Here is a 17,340-nt window from a genome sequence, read left to right on the forward strand (position 1 = left end):
TGTTCTAACTAAGAACTCCTAAAATTCAGCAGCTTAAGGATTTGTATGATGGCCCAGGTTGAAGAGTGAATCTGTGCTGTGCAGTCATTCAGTAACTGGCTTTCTTCCCAACTAGCTCTCTCTGCTTGTAACGAATTTAGCTGGAGGTGGGGAGGGAGCAAGACTATAAGATTAGGACCAGAGATTTTCAAGGTCTAATTTGTACTCATCACTGTTGCCAACTTTCCATTGGCAAAAGTTGAATCACATGGGCATACTAGCTGTGAGGAAGCCTGGAGGATTCAATACCTAGCTGAGAAGACTCACCTCAGCTGCAATTCTCTTACTATTGAAGGAAGAGCATTTTAGTGGACAGCTAGCAGTCCTTGAAACTTCTTTTAAAATTTTATGAAAATGGCATATAAAACAGTATGCATTCTTCTATTCCTTGCTTTTTTCCGCAAAATACTATGTTTTTGAGATTTATTAGGCCAATGGAAGTATCTTAGTTTATTCTTTTTGTTTGTATAGTATTGCATTTTATGAAAACCATTATTTATCCATTTTCCAATTTGATATTTAGATTGTTTTACGCTATTACAGTAGGTGTGGTCATGGATATTCTTGTAGATGTCTCCATAAGTACATGTACAAGAGATTCTTTAGAGAAGTGCTTCACTACCTTTTTAACACGTAGCCCATTTGTATGGCACACTGGGATTGTTGGATGTGGTTTCTTGAGGCACTGCCTATCTGCTCTGAAGACTGAGAGTTAAGAGCTTGGCTTGGGTAAATAGGTGTGCAGTTCTACTTTAGGGTTGCTTGGTGGGATATGCCCATCTTCAGTATAAATAGCAATTGCTAGATTCTACATCAGAGTAATTGGAGAAGTTTACACTCTCATCGGCAATGTTTAGTGGGAATTTAGAGAAACGATATTCAGTATTGTCAGACTTAAAATTTTTGCCAATTGGGTATGAAAAGGCTTAATTTGTATTTTAATTTACATTTTCTTGATTATGAATGAGGTTGAACATCCTTCTGTAAGTTATTGGCTATTCTAGTTCTCTCTTCTATAAATTGCTTGCCTATACTTCACTCCCTTTTTTTTTTATCATTATGTTATGTAGAAGGGTTCCCCTTTCTCCGCATCCCCGCCAACATCTGTCGTTTCCTGACTTGTTAATTTTAGCCATTCTGACTGGTGTGAGGTGGTATCTCATTGAGGTTTTGATTTGGATTTCCCTGATGCCAAGCAATGTTGAACACTTTTTCATGTGTCTGTTGGCCATTTGGATGTCTTCTTTGGAAAAATGTCTGTTCATGTCTTCTGCCCATTTCTTGATTGGATCATTTGTTCTTTGGGTGTTGAGTTTGATAAGTTCTTTATAGATTTTGGATACTAGCCCTTTATCTGATATGTCATTTGCAAATATCTTCTCCCATTCTGTCGGTTGTCTTTTGGTTTTGTTGACTGTTTCTTTTGCTGTGCAAAAGCTTTTTATCTTGATGAAGTCCCAATAGTTCATTTTTGCCTTTGCTTCCCTTGCCTTTGGCGATGTTTCTAGGAAGAAGTTGCTGCGGCTGAGGTCAAAGAGGTTGCTGCCTGTGTTCTCCTTTAGGATTTTGATGGACTCCTGTCTCACATTGAGGTCTTTCAACCATTTTGAGTCTCTTTTTGTGTGTGGTGTAAGGAAATGGTCCAGTTTCATTCTTCTGCATGTGGCTGTCCAATTTTCCCAGCACCCATTTGTTGAAGAGACTGTCTTTTTTCCATTGGACATTCTTTCCTGCTTTGTCGAAGATTAGTTGACCATAGAGTTGAGGGTCCATTTCTGGGCTCTCTATCCTGTTCCATTGATCTATGTGTCTGTTTTTGTGCCAGTACCATACTGTCTTGATGATGACAGCTTTGTAATAGAGCTGGAAGTCCGGAATTGTGATGCCGCCAGCTTTGCTTTTCTTTTTCAACATTCCTCTGGCTATTCGGGGTCTTTTCTGGTTCCATACAAATTTGAGGATTATTTGTTCCATGTCTTTGAAAAAAGTGGATGGTATTTTGATAGGGATTGCATTGAATGTGTAGATTGCTCTAGGTAGCATTGACATCTTCACAATATTTGTTCTTCCAGTTCATGAGCATGGAACGTTTTTCCATTTCTTTGTGTCTTCCTCAATTTCTTTCATGAGTATTTTATAGTTTTCTGAACACAGATTCTTTGCCTCTTTGGTTAGATTTATTCCTAGGTATGTTATGGTTTTGGGTGCAATTGTAAATGGGATCGACTCCTTAATTTCTCTTTCTTCTGTCTTGTTGTTGGTGTATAGGAATGCCACTGATTTCTGTGCATTGATTTTATATCCTGCCACCTTACTGAATTCCTGTATGAGTTCTAGCAGTTTTGGGGTGGAGTCTTGTGGGTTTTCCACATAAAGTATCATATCATCTGCAAAGAGTGAGAGTTCGACTTCTTCTTTGCCAATTTGGATGCCTTTTATTTCTTTTTGTTGTCTGATAGCTGTGGCTAGGACTTCTAATACTATGTTGAATAGCAGTGGTGATAGTGGACATCCCTGCCGTTTTCCTGACCTTAGGGGGAAAGCTCTCAGTTTTTCCCTATTGAAAATGATATTCGGTGTGGGTTTTTCATAGATGGCTTTTATGATATTGAGTTATGTACTCTCTATCCCTATACTCTGAAGAGTTTTGATCAAGAAAGGATGCTGTACTTTGTCAAATGCTTTTTCTGCATCTATTGAGAGGATCATATGGTTCTTGTTCTTTCTTTTATTAATGTATTGTATCACATTGATTGATCTGCAGATGTTGAACCAACCTTGCAGCCCAGGGATAAATTCCACTTGGTCGTGGTGAATAATCCTTTTAATGGACTGATGGATCCTATTGGCTAGTATTTTGGTGAGAATTTTTGCATCTATGTTCATCAGGGATATTGGTCTGTAATTCTCCTTTTGGATGGGGTCTTTGTCTGGTTTGGGGATCAAGGTAATGGTGGCCTCATAAAACGAGTTTGGAAGTTTTCCTTCCATTTCTATTTCTTGGAATAGTTTCAGAAGAATAGGTATGAATTCTTCTTTAAATGTTTGGTAGAATTCCCCTGGGAAGCCATCTGGCCCTGGGCTCTTGTTTGTTGGGAGATTTTTGATTACTGCTTCAATTTCCTTAGTGGTTATAGGTCTGTTCAGGTTTTCTATTTCTTCCTGGTTCAGTTTTGGTAGTTGATACATCTCTAGGAATGCATCCATTTCTTCCAGATTATCTAATTTGCTGTCATAGAGTTGCTCATAGTATGTTCTTATAATTGTTTATATTTCTTTGGTGTTGCTTGTGATCTCTCCTCTTTCATTCATGATTTTGTTGATTTGGGTCCTTTCTCTTTTCTTTTTGTTAAGTCTGGCCAGGGGTTTATCAATCTTGTCAAGAACCAGCTCCTAGTTTCATTGATCTGTTCTACTGTTCTTTTGGTTTCTATTTTATTGACTTCTGCTCTGATCTTTATTATTTCTCTTCTCCTGCTGAGTTTAGGCTTTATTTGCTGTTCTTTCTCCAGCTCCTTTAGGTGTAAGGTTAGGTTGTGTATTTGAGACCTTTCTTGTTTCTTGAGAAAGGCTTGTATTGCTATATACTTTCCTCTTAGGACTGCCTTTGCTGCATCCCAAAGATTTTGAACAGTTGTGTTTTCATTTTCATTGGTTTCCATGGATTTTTTTAATTCTTCTTTAATTTCCTGGTTGATCCATTCATTCTTTAGTAGGATGCTCTTTAGCCTCCATGTATTTGAGTTCTTTCCGACTTTCCTCTTGTGATTGAGTTCTAGTTTCCAAACATTGTGGTCTGAAAATAGGCAGGGAATGATCCCAATCTTTTGGTGCCAGTTGAGACCTGATTTATGACCTAGGATGTGATCGATTCTGGAGAATGTTCCATGGGCACTAGAGAAGAATGTGTATTCCGTTGCTTTGGGATGGAATGTTCTGAATATATCTGTGAAGTCCATTTGGTCCAGTGTGTCATTTAAAGTCTTTATTTCCTTGTTGATCTTTTGCTTAGATGATCTGTCCATTTCAGTGAGGGGGGTGTTAAAGTCCCCCACTATTATTGTATTGTTGTCAGTGTGTTTCTCTGCTTTTGTTATTAATTGCCTTATATAATTGGTGCTCCCATGTTAGGGCCATTGATATTTACAATTGTTAGATCTTCTTGTTGGATAGACCCTTTAAGTAGGATATAGTGTCCTTCCTCATCTCTTATTATAGTCTTTGGTTTAAAATCTAATTTGTTTGATATAAGGATTGCCACCCCAGCTTTCTTTTGGTGTCCATCAGCATGGTAAATGGTTTTCCACCCTCTCACTTTCAATCTGGGGGTGTCTTTGGGTCTAAAATGAGTCTCTTGCAGACAGCATATCAATGGTCTTGTGTTTTTATCCAATCTGATAGCCTGTGTCTTTTGATTGGGGCATTTAGCCCATTTACATTCAGGGTAACTATTGAAGGACATAAATTTAGTACCACTGTATTGCCTATAAGGTGACTGTTACTGTATTTTGTCTCTGTTTCTTTCTGGTCTATGCTACTTTTAGGCTCTCTCTTTGCTTAGAGGACCCCTTTCAACATTTCTTGTAGGGCTGGTTTCATGTTTGCAAATTCCTTAATTTTTTGTTTGTCCTGGAAGCTTTTTATCTCTCCTTCTATTTTCAATGACAGCCTAGCTGGATATAGTATTCTTGGCTGCATATTTTTCTCATTTAGTGCTCTGAATATATCCTGCCAGTCCTTTCTGGCTTGCCAGGTCTCTGTGGATGGGTCTGTTGCCAGTCTAATGTTTCTACCATTGTAGGTTACAGATCTCTTCTCCCGAGCTGCTTTCAGGATTTTTTCTTTGTCTCTGAGACTCGTAAGTTTTACTATTAGATGTCGAGATATTGACCTATTTTTATTGATTTTGAGAGGGGTTCTCTGTGCCTCCTGGATTTTGATGCCTGTTTCCTTCCCCAAACTAGGGAAATTCTCTGCTATAATTTGCTCCAATATACCTTCTGCCCCTCTCTCTTTCTTCTTCTGGGATCCCAATTATTCTAATGTTGTTTCGTCTTATGGTATCACTTATCTCTCGAATTCTGCCCTCATGGTCCAGTAGTTGTTTATCTCTCTTTTTCTCAGCTTCTTTATTTTCCATCATTTGGTCTTCTATATCAGTAATTCTCTCTTCTGCCTCATTTATCCTAGCAGTTAGAGCCTCCATTTTTGATTGCACCTCATTAATAGCCTGTTTGATTTTGACTTGGTTAGATTTTAGTTCTTTTATTTCTCCAGAAAGGGTTTCTCTAATGCTTTTTTCAAGCCCAGCTAGTATCTTTAAAATCATTATTCTGAACTCTAGTTCCGACATCTTACTAATGTCCGTATTGATTAGGTCCCTGGCAGTCGGTACTGTCTCTTGATCTTTTTTTGAGGTGATATTTCTGTCTTGTCATTTTGTCCAGAGGAGAACAGATGAATGAGAGAACAAAATGCTAACAGGGTAACAACGTCCCCAGAAAATATACACTAAACAGATCAGAAAAGACTAGAAACCGGGGGAAAAGAAAGGGAAAAAAAGAAGAAAAAAAAAAAAAGAAAAAGAAAAAGTTAAAAACAAACAAACAAAACAAAACAAAACCAGAATATGATCAAATATGATCAGGCTGGTGCATAGATCAGTGCCACACACTAGATTTTGGGTGTATTTTGGTCTGTGAGAAGAAAGTGCCTCCCAAAATTTTAAAGAAAGAGAAACTTATATATGTACAAAAATAAGGGTAAATATGATGAAGGGATGGAATATGACTGTAAAGATGAAAATTATAAAAGATTTTATAAAATGAATTGATAAGAAGTTGGTTGAAAAAAGAAAGAAGAGGATTTAAAAAAAAATAAAAAGGGAGAGAATGTGATCAGGCAGGAGACTAGAACAAAGCCATACACTAGAGATTTAGGGTATATTTTGATCTGTTAGAAGAAACTGTATCCCAGAATTTTATAGATAGGACAACTTATATATATATACCAAAAATAAGGGTTACTACTATGAAGGGATAGAATATGGCTCTAAAAATGTAAAATAAAAAAGGTTTTTTAAAAAAAGGGATTGATAAGATGTTGGTTGAAAAAGGGAAAAGAAAAATTAAAAAAAAAAAATTAACTTTGAAAGACTAAAGAATCATGGGAAAAAAGCCATGAATTGTATGTGCAGTATACCCCTAGCGCTGAAGTTCTGCCATTCTCATTGATTGGTAAACTTGGTCTTGGCTGGCTGTTCTTGATGATCTTCTGGGGGAGGGGCCTGTTGCAGTGGTTCTCAAATGTCTTTGCTGGAGGCGGAATTGCCCGCCCTTGCCAGCTCCTTGCTAAGTAATCTGCTCGGGTTTGCTCTCAGGAGCTTTTGTTCCCTGCAAGCTTTCCTACAGCTTTGGAGGATGAGAGTGAAAATGGGAGCCTCCCAATCTCCGCCCTGGAGGAGCCGAGAACTGAGGGCCCCCACTCCTCAGTGCGCCCCCAGAGAAAAGCAGTCAGTCACTCCCCTCCCCCTGGTCTCCGGCCACACTCCGCACTCACCCGGCCTGTGACCGAGCATTTCCATCTCTGGCACCCGACCCCGTGTGGAGTCTCCAAACCCAGCAGATCCCTGCGGTGTGCTCCCGCGTTGCTCCTCCCAGGGGAGGAAGGAGAGTCTCCCCAGATCTGCTGCTTGTTGGGTCCCTGCTGGAGGAGCAGTGGCCCGACTGTGCTGTGGATCACGGTTTATGGTAACCCCGAGCTGAGAGCCCACTCCTTGGCTCCATCTCTGCAGCCGGCTTCCCCGCTCTGATTCCTGGGAGCTCTGCCACACTCAGGCACCCCCGGTCTTTCTGTGACCCCGAGGGTCCTGAGACCACACTGTCCCAGTGAGGGTTCTACCCCCTGCTTAGCCACTGGAGCGACGTCCCGCAGTGGAGCCGACTTCTAAAAGTTCCGATTTTGTGCTCTGCAGCTCTGTCACTTGCCAGAAGTGGTTGACGGAGGCCCCCTTCCCCGCTGTCTATCCTCCCAAATATCGCCTCACATTCACTTCTCTGCATGTCCTACCTTCCAGAAAGTGGTCGCTTTTCTGTTCAGAGAGTTGTTGCTATTCTTTTCTTTGATCTTCTGTTGAGTTCGTAGGTGTTTAGAATGGTTTGATCCCTATCCAGCTGAATTCCTGGGACCAGACGAAATCCGGGTCTCCTACTCCTCTGCCATCTTGCTCCCTATACTCCCTTTTTAATAATCATGTTCTTTGTCCTTTTCTAAGTAATTTGAGTTCTTTGTATAGTCTTGATTCCAATCCTTTATTAATTCTGATATAGATATTTTCTCTCACACTGTTTGGTTTTTCACTCTGATTAGGATATCCTTTTTAAAAAATCAACTTTAAGGTTTTTTTTTTAAGATTTATTTATTGTAGAGAGTGCACAAATGGGGGGAGGGGTAGAGGGAGAGGCAGAGAATCCTCAAGCCAACTCCATGCTGAGCATGGAGCCTGACCTGGGGCTCAATCCCAGGACCCTGAGATCATGTCCTGAGCCAAGTTAAGAGTCTGACACTGAACCAACTGAGCCACCCAGGCACCCCAAAATCAACTTTATTAATGTATGATTTATGTAGAATAAATTGTATTCATTTAGTGTGCAGTGAGTTTTGAACTATGTTTTCACTCATGAAACCATCACAATCAAGATATAAAACATTTCTATCACCTCTGGAGTTTTTTTTATATCCTCTCAAAGTTCACCCTTACTTTCACCCTGGCCCCACACAACAACTTACTTGCTTTCTGTCCCTGTAGATTAGTTTGAATTTTCTAATGGAACCATTTTGAGGTTCATCCTTGTTAAGTATATTAATACTAGTGCATTCCTTTTTATTGCTGAATATCGTTCCATTATATAGATGTACCATATATATTTTTTTTAACAGTTCACCTAATGAACATTTGGATTGTTCCCAGTTTTGGGCTATTATTAATAAAGCTGCTCTGAACATTTACATAGACATATGTTTGCAGTTCTCTTGGTAAATATGGAGGAGTGGGGTGTATGGTGTATGGTGGGTGTATGTTTAACTTTAAGAAGTTGTGTAACTGGCGCACCTGAGTGGCTCAGTTGGTTAAGAGTCTGACTCTTGACCTCAGTTCAGCTCTTGATCTTAGGGTCATGAGTTCAGGCCCCACAGTGGGTTCCATGCTGGGCGTGAAGCCTACTTAACAACAACAACAAAAAAAAGTTATTATTTTCTAAAGTAGTTGTATTGCTTTACATCCCCACCAGATATGTATGAGAATTCCATTTGCTCCATGGAATTGCTAGCACTTGATATGGTCAGTCTGTTTTATTAGCTGTTCTAATGGATGTGTAGTGTTATCTTACTGTGGTTTCAATCTACATTTTCCTGGAAAGCAATGATATTGAGCATCTTTTCAAATGGGCATTCGTATATCTTTTATGAAGTATCTGTTTAATTCTTTTGCCCATTTTTTAATTGGGTTGTTTGTCTACTAATTATTGACTTTTAACAGTTCTTTATGTTTTCTCAGATATATGTTATGGCCTATATTTTCTCCCATTCTGAAGCTTGCCTGGTTTCTTGGCAGTATATATATATATATATATATATATATATATTTTAAAATTTTATTTTAGAGAGAGAGAGAGTGCACATGAGTAACAGGAGAGGGGCAGGGAGAGAAGGGAGAGAGAATCTTAGGCTCCACACTCAGTATGGAGCCTGACACATGGCTTGATCTCACGACCCTGAGATCATGACCTGAGCTGAAATCAAGAGTTGGATGCTTAACTGGCACTCTACCCAGGTGCCCCGTGGAGTGTCTTTCAAAGAACAAAAGTTTTAAATTTTGATAAAGTAGAATTTCTCAATCTTTTCTACACATCATTTTCTGTGTGTCCTATCTATGAAATACTTGTCCACCTCAAAGTTAGCAAGATGTTCTTCTATAGTTTTCTAGAAGTTTATCAGTTTTAGTTTTTTAATTCAGATCTTTGATCTACATCAAGTTAAATTTTATGTGGAATTTTGGGTGAAATGAAGTGTTTATTTAAAATTTTTTGTCCCCCCCCCCCCCCATATAGCTACTTGTCATAGCACCATATTTTTGGAAAGGCTTCCCTTTCCCCGTTGAAATATTTTGTCAGCTTTGTAAAAAATCAGTTGCCTGTATACGTATGGGTGTATTTCTGGCCTCTGCATTCTGTCTTACTGATATATCTGTTTATTTGCCAATACTACAACTGTCTTGGTTACTATAGCTTTATAGTAAGACTTAGAATCAGGTAGTGTAAGTCTCCAACTTTGTTATTTTATTTTATTTTATTTATTTTTGTTTTATTTTTTTTTTCCCAGCTTTGTTATTTAAAAAATACTCTTTGAAGGGATGCCTCAGTGGTATAGTTGGTGAAGTGTCCAACTCTTGGCTTCAGCTCATATCATAATCTCTTATGGTCATGAGATCGAGCCCTGTGTTGGGCTGTATGCTCATCACAGAGTCTGCTTGGGACTCTCTCCCCCTCCCTCTGCCTCTCCTCACTGTGTTCTCTGTTTCTCTCTCTCTAAAAATAAATAAATAAATAAATAAATCTTTAAAAATACTCTGGCTATTCTGTTTCTGTATTTAAAAATGAGAATACCTGTATCTCAACGTTGTTAGGAGGTTTATAATGAGGCATTCCTTACAAGGGCTTACTACCATGTCTGGCATTCAGTAAGGGCTCAATATATGTGGTTGTTACATTAAAAACATTTTCTCAAGTATTTATGGTTAGGCACTAGGTCAGGTACATTTACACAAGCGTGTGTATATGTATATGTGTTTGTATATGTACATATACTTTATCTGCTTCCAGTTTATTTTGCTTTCTTCACTTCCTTGCAAACAGAGAGGGAGTGGTCTGTGCAAATGTAGGGCTTTAGACCAAGTATGTCTTTATACAAAGGGTTGAAAACGGCCATCTTCTTGTGTTTTGTGTTGGTCTGAGGAAAGAATGGAATATGGCTAAGAATAGTTCTGGTACAGTATACTCTTGGCATGTTTGAAGTCCTGTGGGGAGAAAGGGCTACACAATTAATAATAATCTTATCTTATGATTCTCTTTTTATTACTTGTCATTGCATCAGTTGAACTAATTCCAGTATAACATTGTCATAGTTGAGTTAATATTGAAATCTGAAATGTGTGACTGCTTAAGGCAGGGAAAAAGAATGAACACATGTGTTTACTGAAATGCTGAATTTTTATTCATAGCCTTAGCATTTCCAGGTCATGTGGCTGCCTTTAAGGGTGATTTGGAAATGCTTAAGAAATTAATAGAAGATGGAGTAATCAATATTAATGAACGTGATAATAATGGATCAACTCCTTTGCATAAAGGTGAGTTATGATTCCTGCTTCATTTTCAGTTCTGACACAATTACTGTTGAAGTTATTTACCTTTTAAAATAATTGTCCCTTAGAAACACATGAAGATGTAAAACTTTTCCTAATACCCTAAGGGATATCAGTCTACCTTATATGGTACACAGAGTACTTAATTTTTAATTCAATTGTGATACTCCTTTTATGATGCTAGAAATTCACTATCACATTTAGGGTAATTCCAGTGGAAAATCTCTTAAGACATTGACATGATAAAATATGAAATTCATTGCTGGAGAAGTTTCTTAGGACTAATATTTTCTTTGGACTAAAAGTGATCTATTAATTCTTGCTAAAGCATGAAAAAGGTATAGCAGAATTTGAAAAAAGGTATAGCAGAATTTTCTTCTTGTACTCTGCAAAAATGTTTTTACTTTTATAGAAATATCAATGAACATTAGATTTAAACACATTTTCAAGATGTCCGCCACTTTTGTCTGCATTCTCTCCTTCCTTCTCTGTGGAATTCTAAAATATTAATTAATCAGACTTTGTCAAATTGTCAGCTCCTTATTTGGGAGTGCGTACTCTAGGATTTATTCTTACCAGTCTTCCTTTTATTTATAAAATCAAAAACCAAATCTTTAACCTAATGCATATGAAATTTCCATTCTGCTTCATTTGTGATATTATAAGTTATTTCATAATGTAATGACAGGTAATTCTTGTAAAAATGTTAAAGGGGCACCTGGCCAGCTCAGTCAGTAGAGCATGTGACTCTTGAAGTTGGGGTCCTCAGTTCTAGCCCCACGTTGGGCATAGAGATTACTTAACCCTTAAAAAAAAGGGTTAGAGTAAAAAGACAGGTAAGGTAGTTAATGCAGTCATGTGTTCAAATTAGATTTTATTTTATAAATAACTTCTGATGGTCCCAATCATAGATTATGTTCCTGTTGGTTAGGTTCTTAGTTTAATTGTTAAAGTTGGTTTACTTCATAATGAATCTCCAGTATAGAATCTAAACATCATGTGTACCAATAGTTTTATAAGAGAGGTTAGGTGAAGTAAGAAGAAGGGGAATGCAAAGGGGGTTTCTCCTACACACAGGTTCCTATTTTGGCAAACACTCTATCCTAGACTTGGAAAATCTCGCTCCTCCATCTTAGCCGGCTGTCTAGGGGTTTAACTCTTCACCATGGTGTTTGTGAATGGGGAGGAAACTTAAAAGGTGTGCTATGTATATGTATATATATTTTAAAATGTGTTGCCCTGGAGCGAAGCCCCCATTTCATATCCTAGATATAACCACTTTTTATTACTAATGTATATATGGGGTATCATTCAGACACTGTAGCAAAAGATAAATGTGATCGTGGTGCTTATATTGCATCTTCACAGGAAGGATTAAGTTTCATTGATGGCTGGTTTTCAGCCTTTCTCAGTCATTTCTTCACCACTGGAACTAAGATTGAAATGAGGGATTTGGAAGTAGGTTCTAAAGGACTTGATATATAACAATGGGGTGTTTGGGATGCAGCCATTGTGAGAAGATGCGAGGGTGAATTGAGGAACCAAAAGTGTTTGCCCTTCACCCCTTGTCTTGTCAGCCTGTCCATTGAGGATTCCTAGGGCCCGGGGTGGATCAGGGGGTGTGATAGGAGGGTGATAAGTGGCAACAAGTAGGGGAAGGGGCATTTTGTGTACATTTGCCTTTCCTGGTGAACATCTGTATGTTTAGATTATATCCAAATTGGGTAAATAAAAGTTGATGTCTCTTTATAACTTAACTCACATTTTCCACATTTATTAATCTCTCTGCTTCTTTTTCTTTAATTTTAATTTTGATTCAGTAAATAAGTTGTGTTTATTATTGAGGCATTCTTCTTAGTCATTTAATGATTGTTAAATCCACTGTGACTGCTCCTTTCTTTCATTTGCTAAGCCATAAGTATTTCAAATGATTTCTTAAAAATTTCTAGCCACAGCATAATTTTATCTGTTCTCTTATAAAACACTGATAAAATTAATCAACATATCCTAACCAATATACAACAAGGATCTTGGGTAAAAATCCTTTTATTGTATTTCATTTTAGAGAAATTACTTAACCTCCCTTCCCCCTCTTTGTAAACATTACCTGTGTAATAAAATGGAAATGTTGGGTTAAACTCATTCTATCTTACATAAAACAATTATCCATGATTCATAAATACCATTTTGTAACTCTTAAAGATGGAGTTTGTTGCTGTTTTTGTCTAAAGTGAGGTTATTTCTAGAGGTCTGGGAAATCATGTACTTTTTTTTTTTTTTTTTAAGATTTTATTTATTTATTTGACAGAGAGAGACACAGTGAGAGAGGGAACACAAGCAGGGGGAGTGGGAGAGGGAGAAGCAGGCTTCCCACCAAGCAGGGAGCCTGATGTGGGGCTCGATCCAAGGACCCCGGGATCATGACCTGAGCGGAAAGCAGACGTCTAATGACTGAGCTACCCAGGCACCCCTCTTGTACTGTTTTTAACTGGTTTTGGATTTGCTCTAGGGGAGAGCAAGAAAGCCCAGGATTTTCAGGGGCCAACTCTGATGGCTCTGAGTGAACTAGAGAAGGGCAGAAGAGTTCTTACTTTGTCACTGTATCTGACTTTGTGTCCTCTTTTCCAATACTGTGCCAGTATTGGAGGTGGATTCACTTTTTGAGGCACTAGAGCTATACCAAAAGTTCCTAGTCTTTTTTTTTTAATTTTATTTTATTATGTTAGTCTCCATACATTACATCATTAGTTTTTGATGTAGTGTTCCATGATTCACTGTTTGCGTATAACACCCAGTGCTCCATTCAATACGTGCCCTCTTTAATACCCACACCAGGCTAACCCCTTTCCCCACCCCCCTCCCCAAAAGCTCCTAGTCTTTGATTCATTTTACAGAGGCACTTAGAGTCAGCACCAATCATATGTCTGCACCACGTAGACATTATGAGATCTAGACCTTACTGTTAAGGAGCTACATACTTAAATCATGAACAACTAGAGATTTGTAGAAGTCAGGATGTAATTAATGGCAAAAATTATTTGGTTCTTAAAATACATGCAGTAGGAATTCAGGAGTAGAAACCGAGGAACAGAAGTTGGTAAGGGTTAAATTATTAGAGAAGTGTTCATGGGAATTCAGAAATAATACCTTATGTTTGTATGATACTTAATGGGGTGTAAAACTGTCATCACATTTAATCCTTATTGTAATTTTATGAACCCTCCTTCTAAATATGAAATCATCTCTGTAAAAGATGAGGAAATTGAGGTCCAGAGGGATCGGTTTTCTTGACTGAGCTTACACATCTGGTAAGAGCAAAGCTGACATTTTCTTAATATTCTCGTTCACTTATTCATTCATCAACTTTATAGACATTTATTGAGGGTCTGTATGTACCAGCCACTTGGCTAAGTTCTGTCCTGTCCTCCAGCTTCACTGTTTAGTAGATCTAAAGTCAGTTAAATCTATTAGGTTTTTTCCCCCCAGTTTCCCTGAATCTTCAGATGGATCTAGAAGGATGGATAGAAGTTAGATGAACATATAGCTGAGTGCTGGGCATTAGGCAAGAAGACACATAAATAGAGTTGTGGAGGTGAAAATTAATCCTGAGTGCATGTGTTAAGGACAAGATTTAGAAGAAGGTGGTAAACAGTTCAGGTAATTACTGAGGGGCCTGTAAATTTTGAGTTGTGAGAGTCAGAAGAATAACCTGTTTACATAAGATGACACAAGATTTTCGAAGTCAGTGTGGGGCCCTGTGGCTGGATTGTGCTCATATTCTGGTCAGATGCAAGATTCGTCAGAAGCTATAGATAGCAGCACATGAACACTGGATAAGGATTGGGAAAACCTAGATTATAGTTTCAAACCCATTACTTGCATGCTGCATGATGTTAAATAAATAACCTCTTTGAGCTTCAACTTTTATATCTGTATGTAAAGTCCTCTGTATAGGGGCTGAGTACAGTAGATTTTTGATTGTTTGTCTAATGAATAATACATACATAAATGAACAGAGAATGACATCTACCCAACTTTTGTTGGTTATTACAAGGATCAGTATTTATGAAAATACTCTCGGGCGCCTGGGTGGCTCAGTTGGTTAAGCGACTGCCTTCGGCTCAGGTCATGATCCTGGAGTCCCTGGATCGAGTCCCGCATCGGGCTCCCTGCTCGGCAGGGAGTCTGCTTCTCCCTCTGACCCTCCCCCTCTCATGTGCTTTCTCTCTCATTCTCTCTCTGTCAAATAAATAAATAAAAATCTTTAAAAAAAAAAAAAAAAAAGAAAAGAAAATACTCTCTAATGTTACTGTCCGGGATATGAGACATTTGTTACTAATAACAATAACTTTTTGTGTGTATTTTCTGTTTTTTTGTTTGTTTGTTTTTTGAACAGCTGCTGGGCAAGGCCACATAGAGTGTTTGCAGTGGATAATTAAAATGGGAGCAGACAGTAATATTACCAACAAAGCAGGGGAGAAACCCAGCGATGTGGCTAAGAGGTATCCCTGTCTGCTTTACTACTTTCTTTTGTTTTTAAGGTTTTGAATATACTCTCTTACACTCAGAAAACTCTTAGGATTTAATGGAATTATAAGACTCCATCAAATGGTGATGGAATGACTTTTCAAGCTGAATTGACATTTAATGATAAATCAGTTCTTCTCACTAAAGTAATGATTTTCTTTTCTCTTTTTTTAAATTTAATTTAATTTAATTATGTTATGTTAGTCACCATACAGTACATCATTAGTTTTTGATGTAGTGTTCCATGATTCACTGTTTGCATATAACACCCAGTGCTCCATGCAATACGTGCCCTCCTTAATACCCATCATCAGGCTAACCCATCCCCCCACCCCTCTCCCCTCTAAAACCCTCAGTTTGTTTCTCGGAGTCCATAGTCTCTCATGGTTCATCTCCCCCTCCGATTTTCCCCCCTTCATTTTTCCCTTCCTTCTAATGTCCTCCGTGCTATTCCTTATGTTCCAGAAGTAAGTGCAACCATATGATAATTGACTTTCTCTGCTTGACTTCCAAGTGAAGTAATGATTTTCAACTGAGAAGTAGTATTGTCCCCTTTCCTAGTGGGGAGGGGGGATTTGGAAATGTGTGGAGGAGTGTCACAATGACTGGAGACCATCACTGATATATAGTGAGGTCAGGTCCAGGAATGCTAAACATTCTACAGTGCTTAGAACAGTGGTACAGAATGAAAGATTGTGTCACCCAAATGCCCTACCTGTTGAGAAATACTGTGTTATTAAAAGGAATAATCAAAAGGAGTCACATAGGTTTTGAAACAAATTTTAATATTTACTTTTGAATTAAATATAACACCTGTTATTGAGCATCTGCTGCTCATTCCGGTCAAGTCCTCAAGGAAAATTTAGTCCCTCCATTTGTTCATTTGGTTGTTTTTCATTCAACTTCCTATATACTTTGCGTGTCCCTACTGCTATGGTTAGTATTAGGATTACAAAGATGAAAAAACACAGTCCTTGTCCTCAAGTCTACAGTCTTGTAAAGAGACACTGTACATACATAATTATTATTAATTATAATCATCGTAACATATTACATGTTATGTATAAGGTTCAATAAGAACATAGGAGAAAAAGTGCCCAGGTCTTCCTGTTTTAAAGTTTTGGGGGAGTTAGGAAGGAAACTGAAGGGAAACAGAATTTATATAGAGGTCAGGGAAAATTTTTCTTTTTGGAGGAAGCAACATTTATGCTGATGCTTGAAGGAGGAAGACTTGTAAGATAGTACCTTGTGTGTTTGAGGAACTGCATGTGGTCCAGAACTGCTTGAATCTAAAGTAGGAATGTAGGCTAAAAGTTGCAAATGAGGCCCAACAGGATGCTAATCATTCAATGCTAATCATGCAGTGATTGCTCTGCAATTTTTAAGAGTTCATGTTCCTTACAATTTTGAGAGATTTCTTTGAGTTCCTTGGAGCATGGTTTTGTGGTGCCATATACCTAGGATCATTATCAACTTAGGCCCACTTTATTTTTATTTTGGAAAACAGCTTTATCAAGGTTTAATTGGCATATGACAAAGTACACATATTTGTACAGTACAAACTGATGAATTCTGACATATGTACCTACCCATGGAACCATTACTGCCATCAAGATAGTGAACATACCTATCATCCTCAAAAGTCTCCTTGTGCCCCCTTTGTAATCTCTCTTCTTCCCACTGTTCCCCATTTCCCCTTCCCCAAGCAAATGCTGATCTGCTGTCACCATAGATTAGTTTGTATTTCCTAGAGTTTTATATAAATGGAATTGTACAGTACATACGCTTATATATCTGGCTTCTTTCACTAAGCATAATTATATGAGATTCTTTCATGTGTATTTGTAGTTCATTTCTTTTTTATAACTGAGCAGTATTCCATTGGCTGTAGAATTCCATAGTATTCTATAGTTTGATAATCCAGTAACTTGTCAGAGGACATCTTGATTATATCCATTTTTTGGTGATTATGCATAAAGCTGCTCTAAACAGTCATTACAGTTTTTTGTGTGAACATCAGTTTTCACTTCACTTGGGTAAATACTTAGGAGTAGGATTGCTGGGTCATATGCTAAGAGTATGTTTAACTTTATAAGAAATTGCCATAGTGCCTTTAAAAGCGACCATGCCAACTTGTATTCTCACCAGCAGTGGATGAGGGTTTCTTTTGTTTCTTATCTTGCCAGTATTTGATATTGTTCATTCACCAAAGGAAAATATACAGATGGCAAATATGTATATGAAAAAAATGCTCAAAATCACTTTCATTAGGAAAATGCAAATTAAAATTTGCACAATGAGATTCCACAATATATCTCTTAGAATTTTTATAATTCATGCACCAAAATGCCAGATGT

At 37.9% G+C, this 17,340-nt stretch overlaps 1 protein-coding gene across 1 annotated transcript in view; it reads left to right on the forward strand.

Annotated features, from left to right (window-relative positions):
• The window catches only part of ANKRD42 (ankyrin repeat domain 42), a 76,145-nt gene that overhangs the window by 32,160 nt on the left and 26,645 nt on the right, over window positions 1-17,340 (forward strand). Inside the window, exons 6-7 of the mRNA XM_032393497.1 lie at window positions 10,316-10,441; window positions 14,853-14,958. Coding sequence (XP_032249388.1) covers window positions 10,316-10,441; window positions 14,853-14,958 — 232 coding nt within the window. The remainder of the gene's footprint in view (window positions 1-10,315; window positions 10,442-14,852; window positions 14,959-17,340) is intronic.

Source organism: Phoca vitulina, unplaced genomic scaffold (assembly GCF_004348235.1).
Source record: "Phoca vitulina isolate PV1807 unplaced genomic scaffold, GSC_HSeal_1.0 scaffold74, whole genome shotgun sequence".
Classification (NCBI taxonomy): Eukaryota; Metazoa; Chordata; class Mammalia; order Carnivora; family Phocidae; genus Phoca; species Phoca vitulina.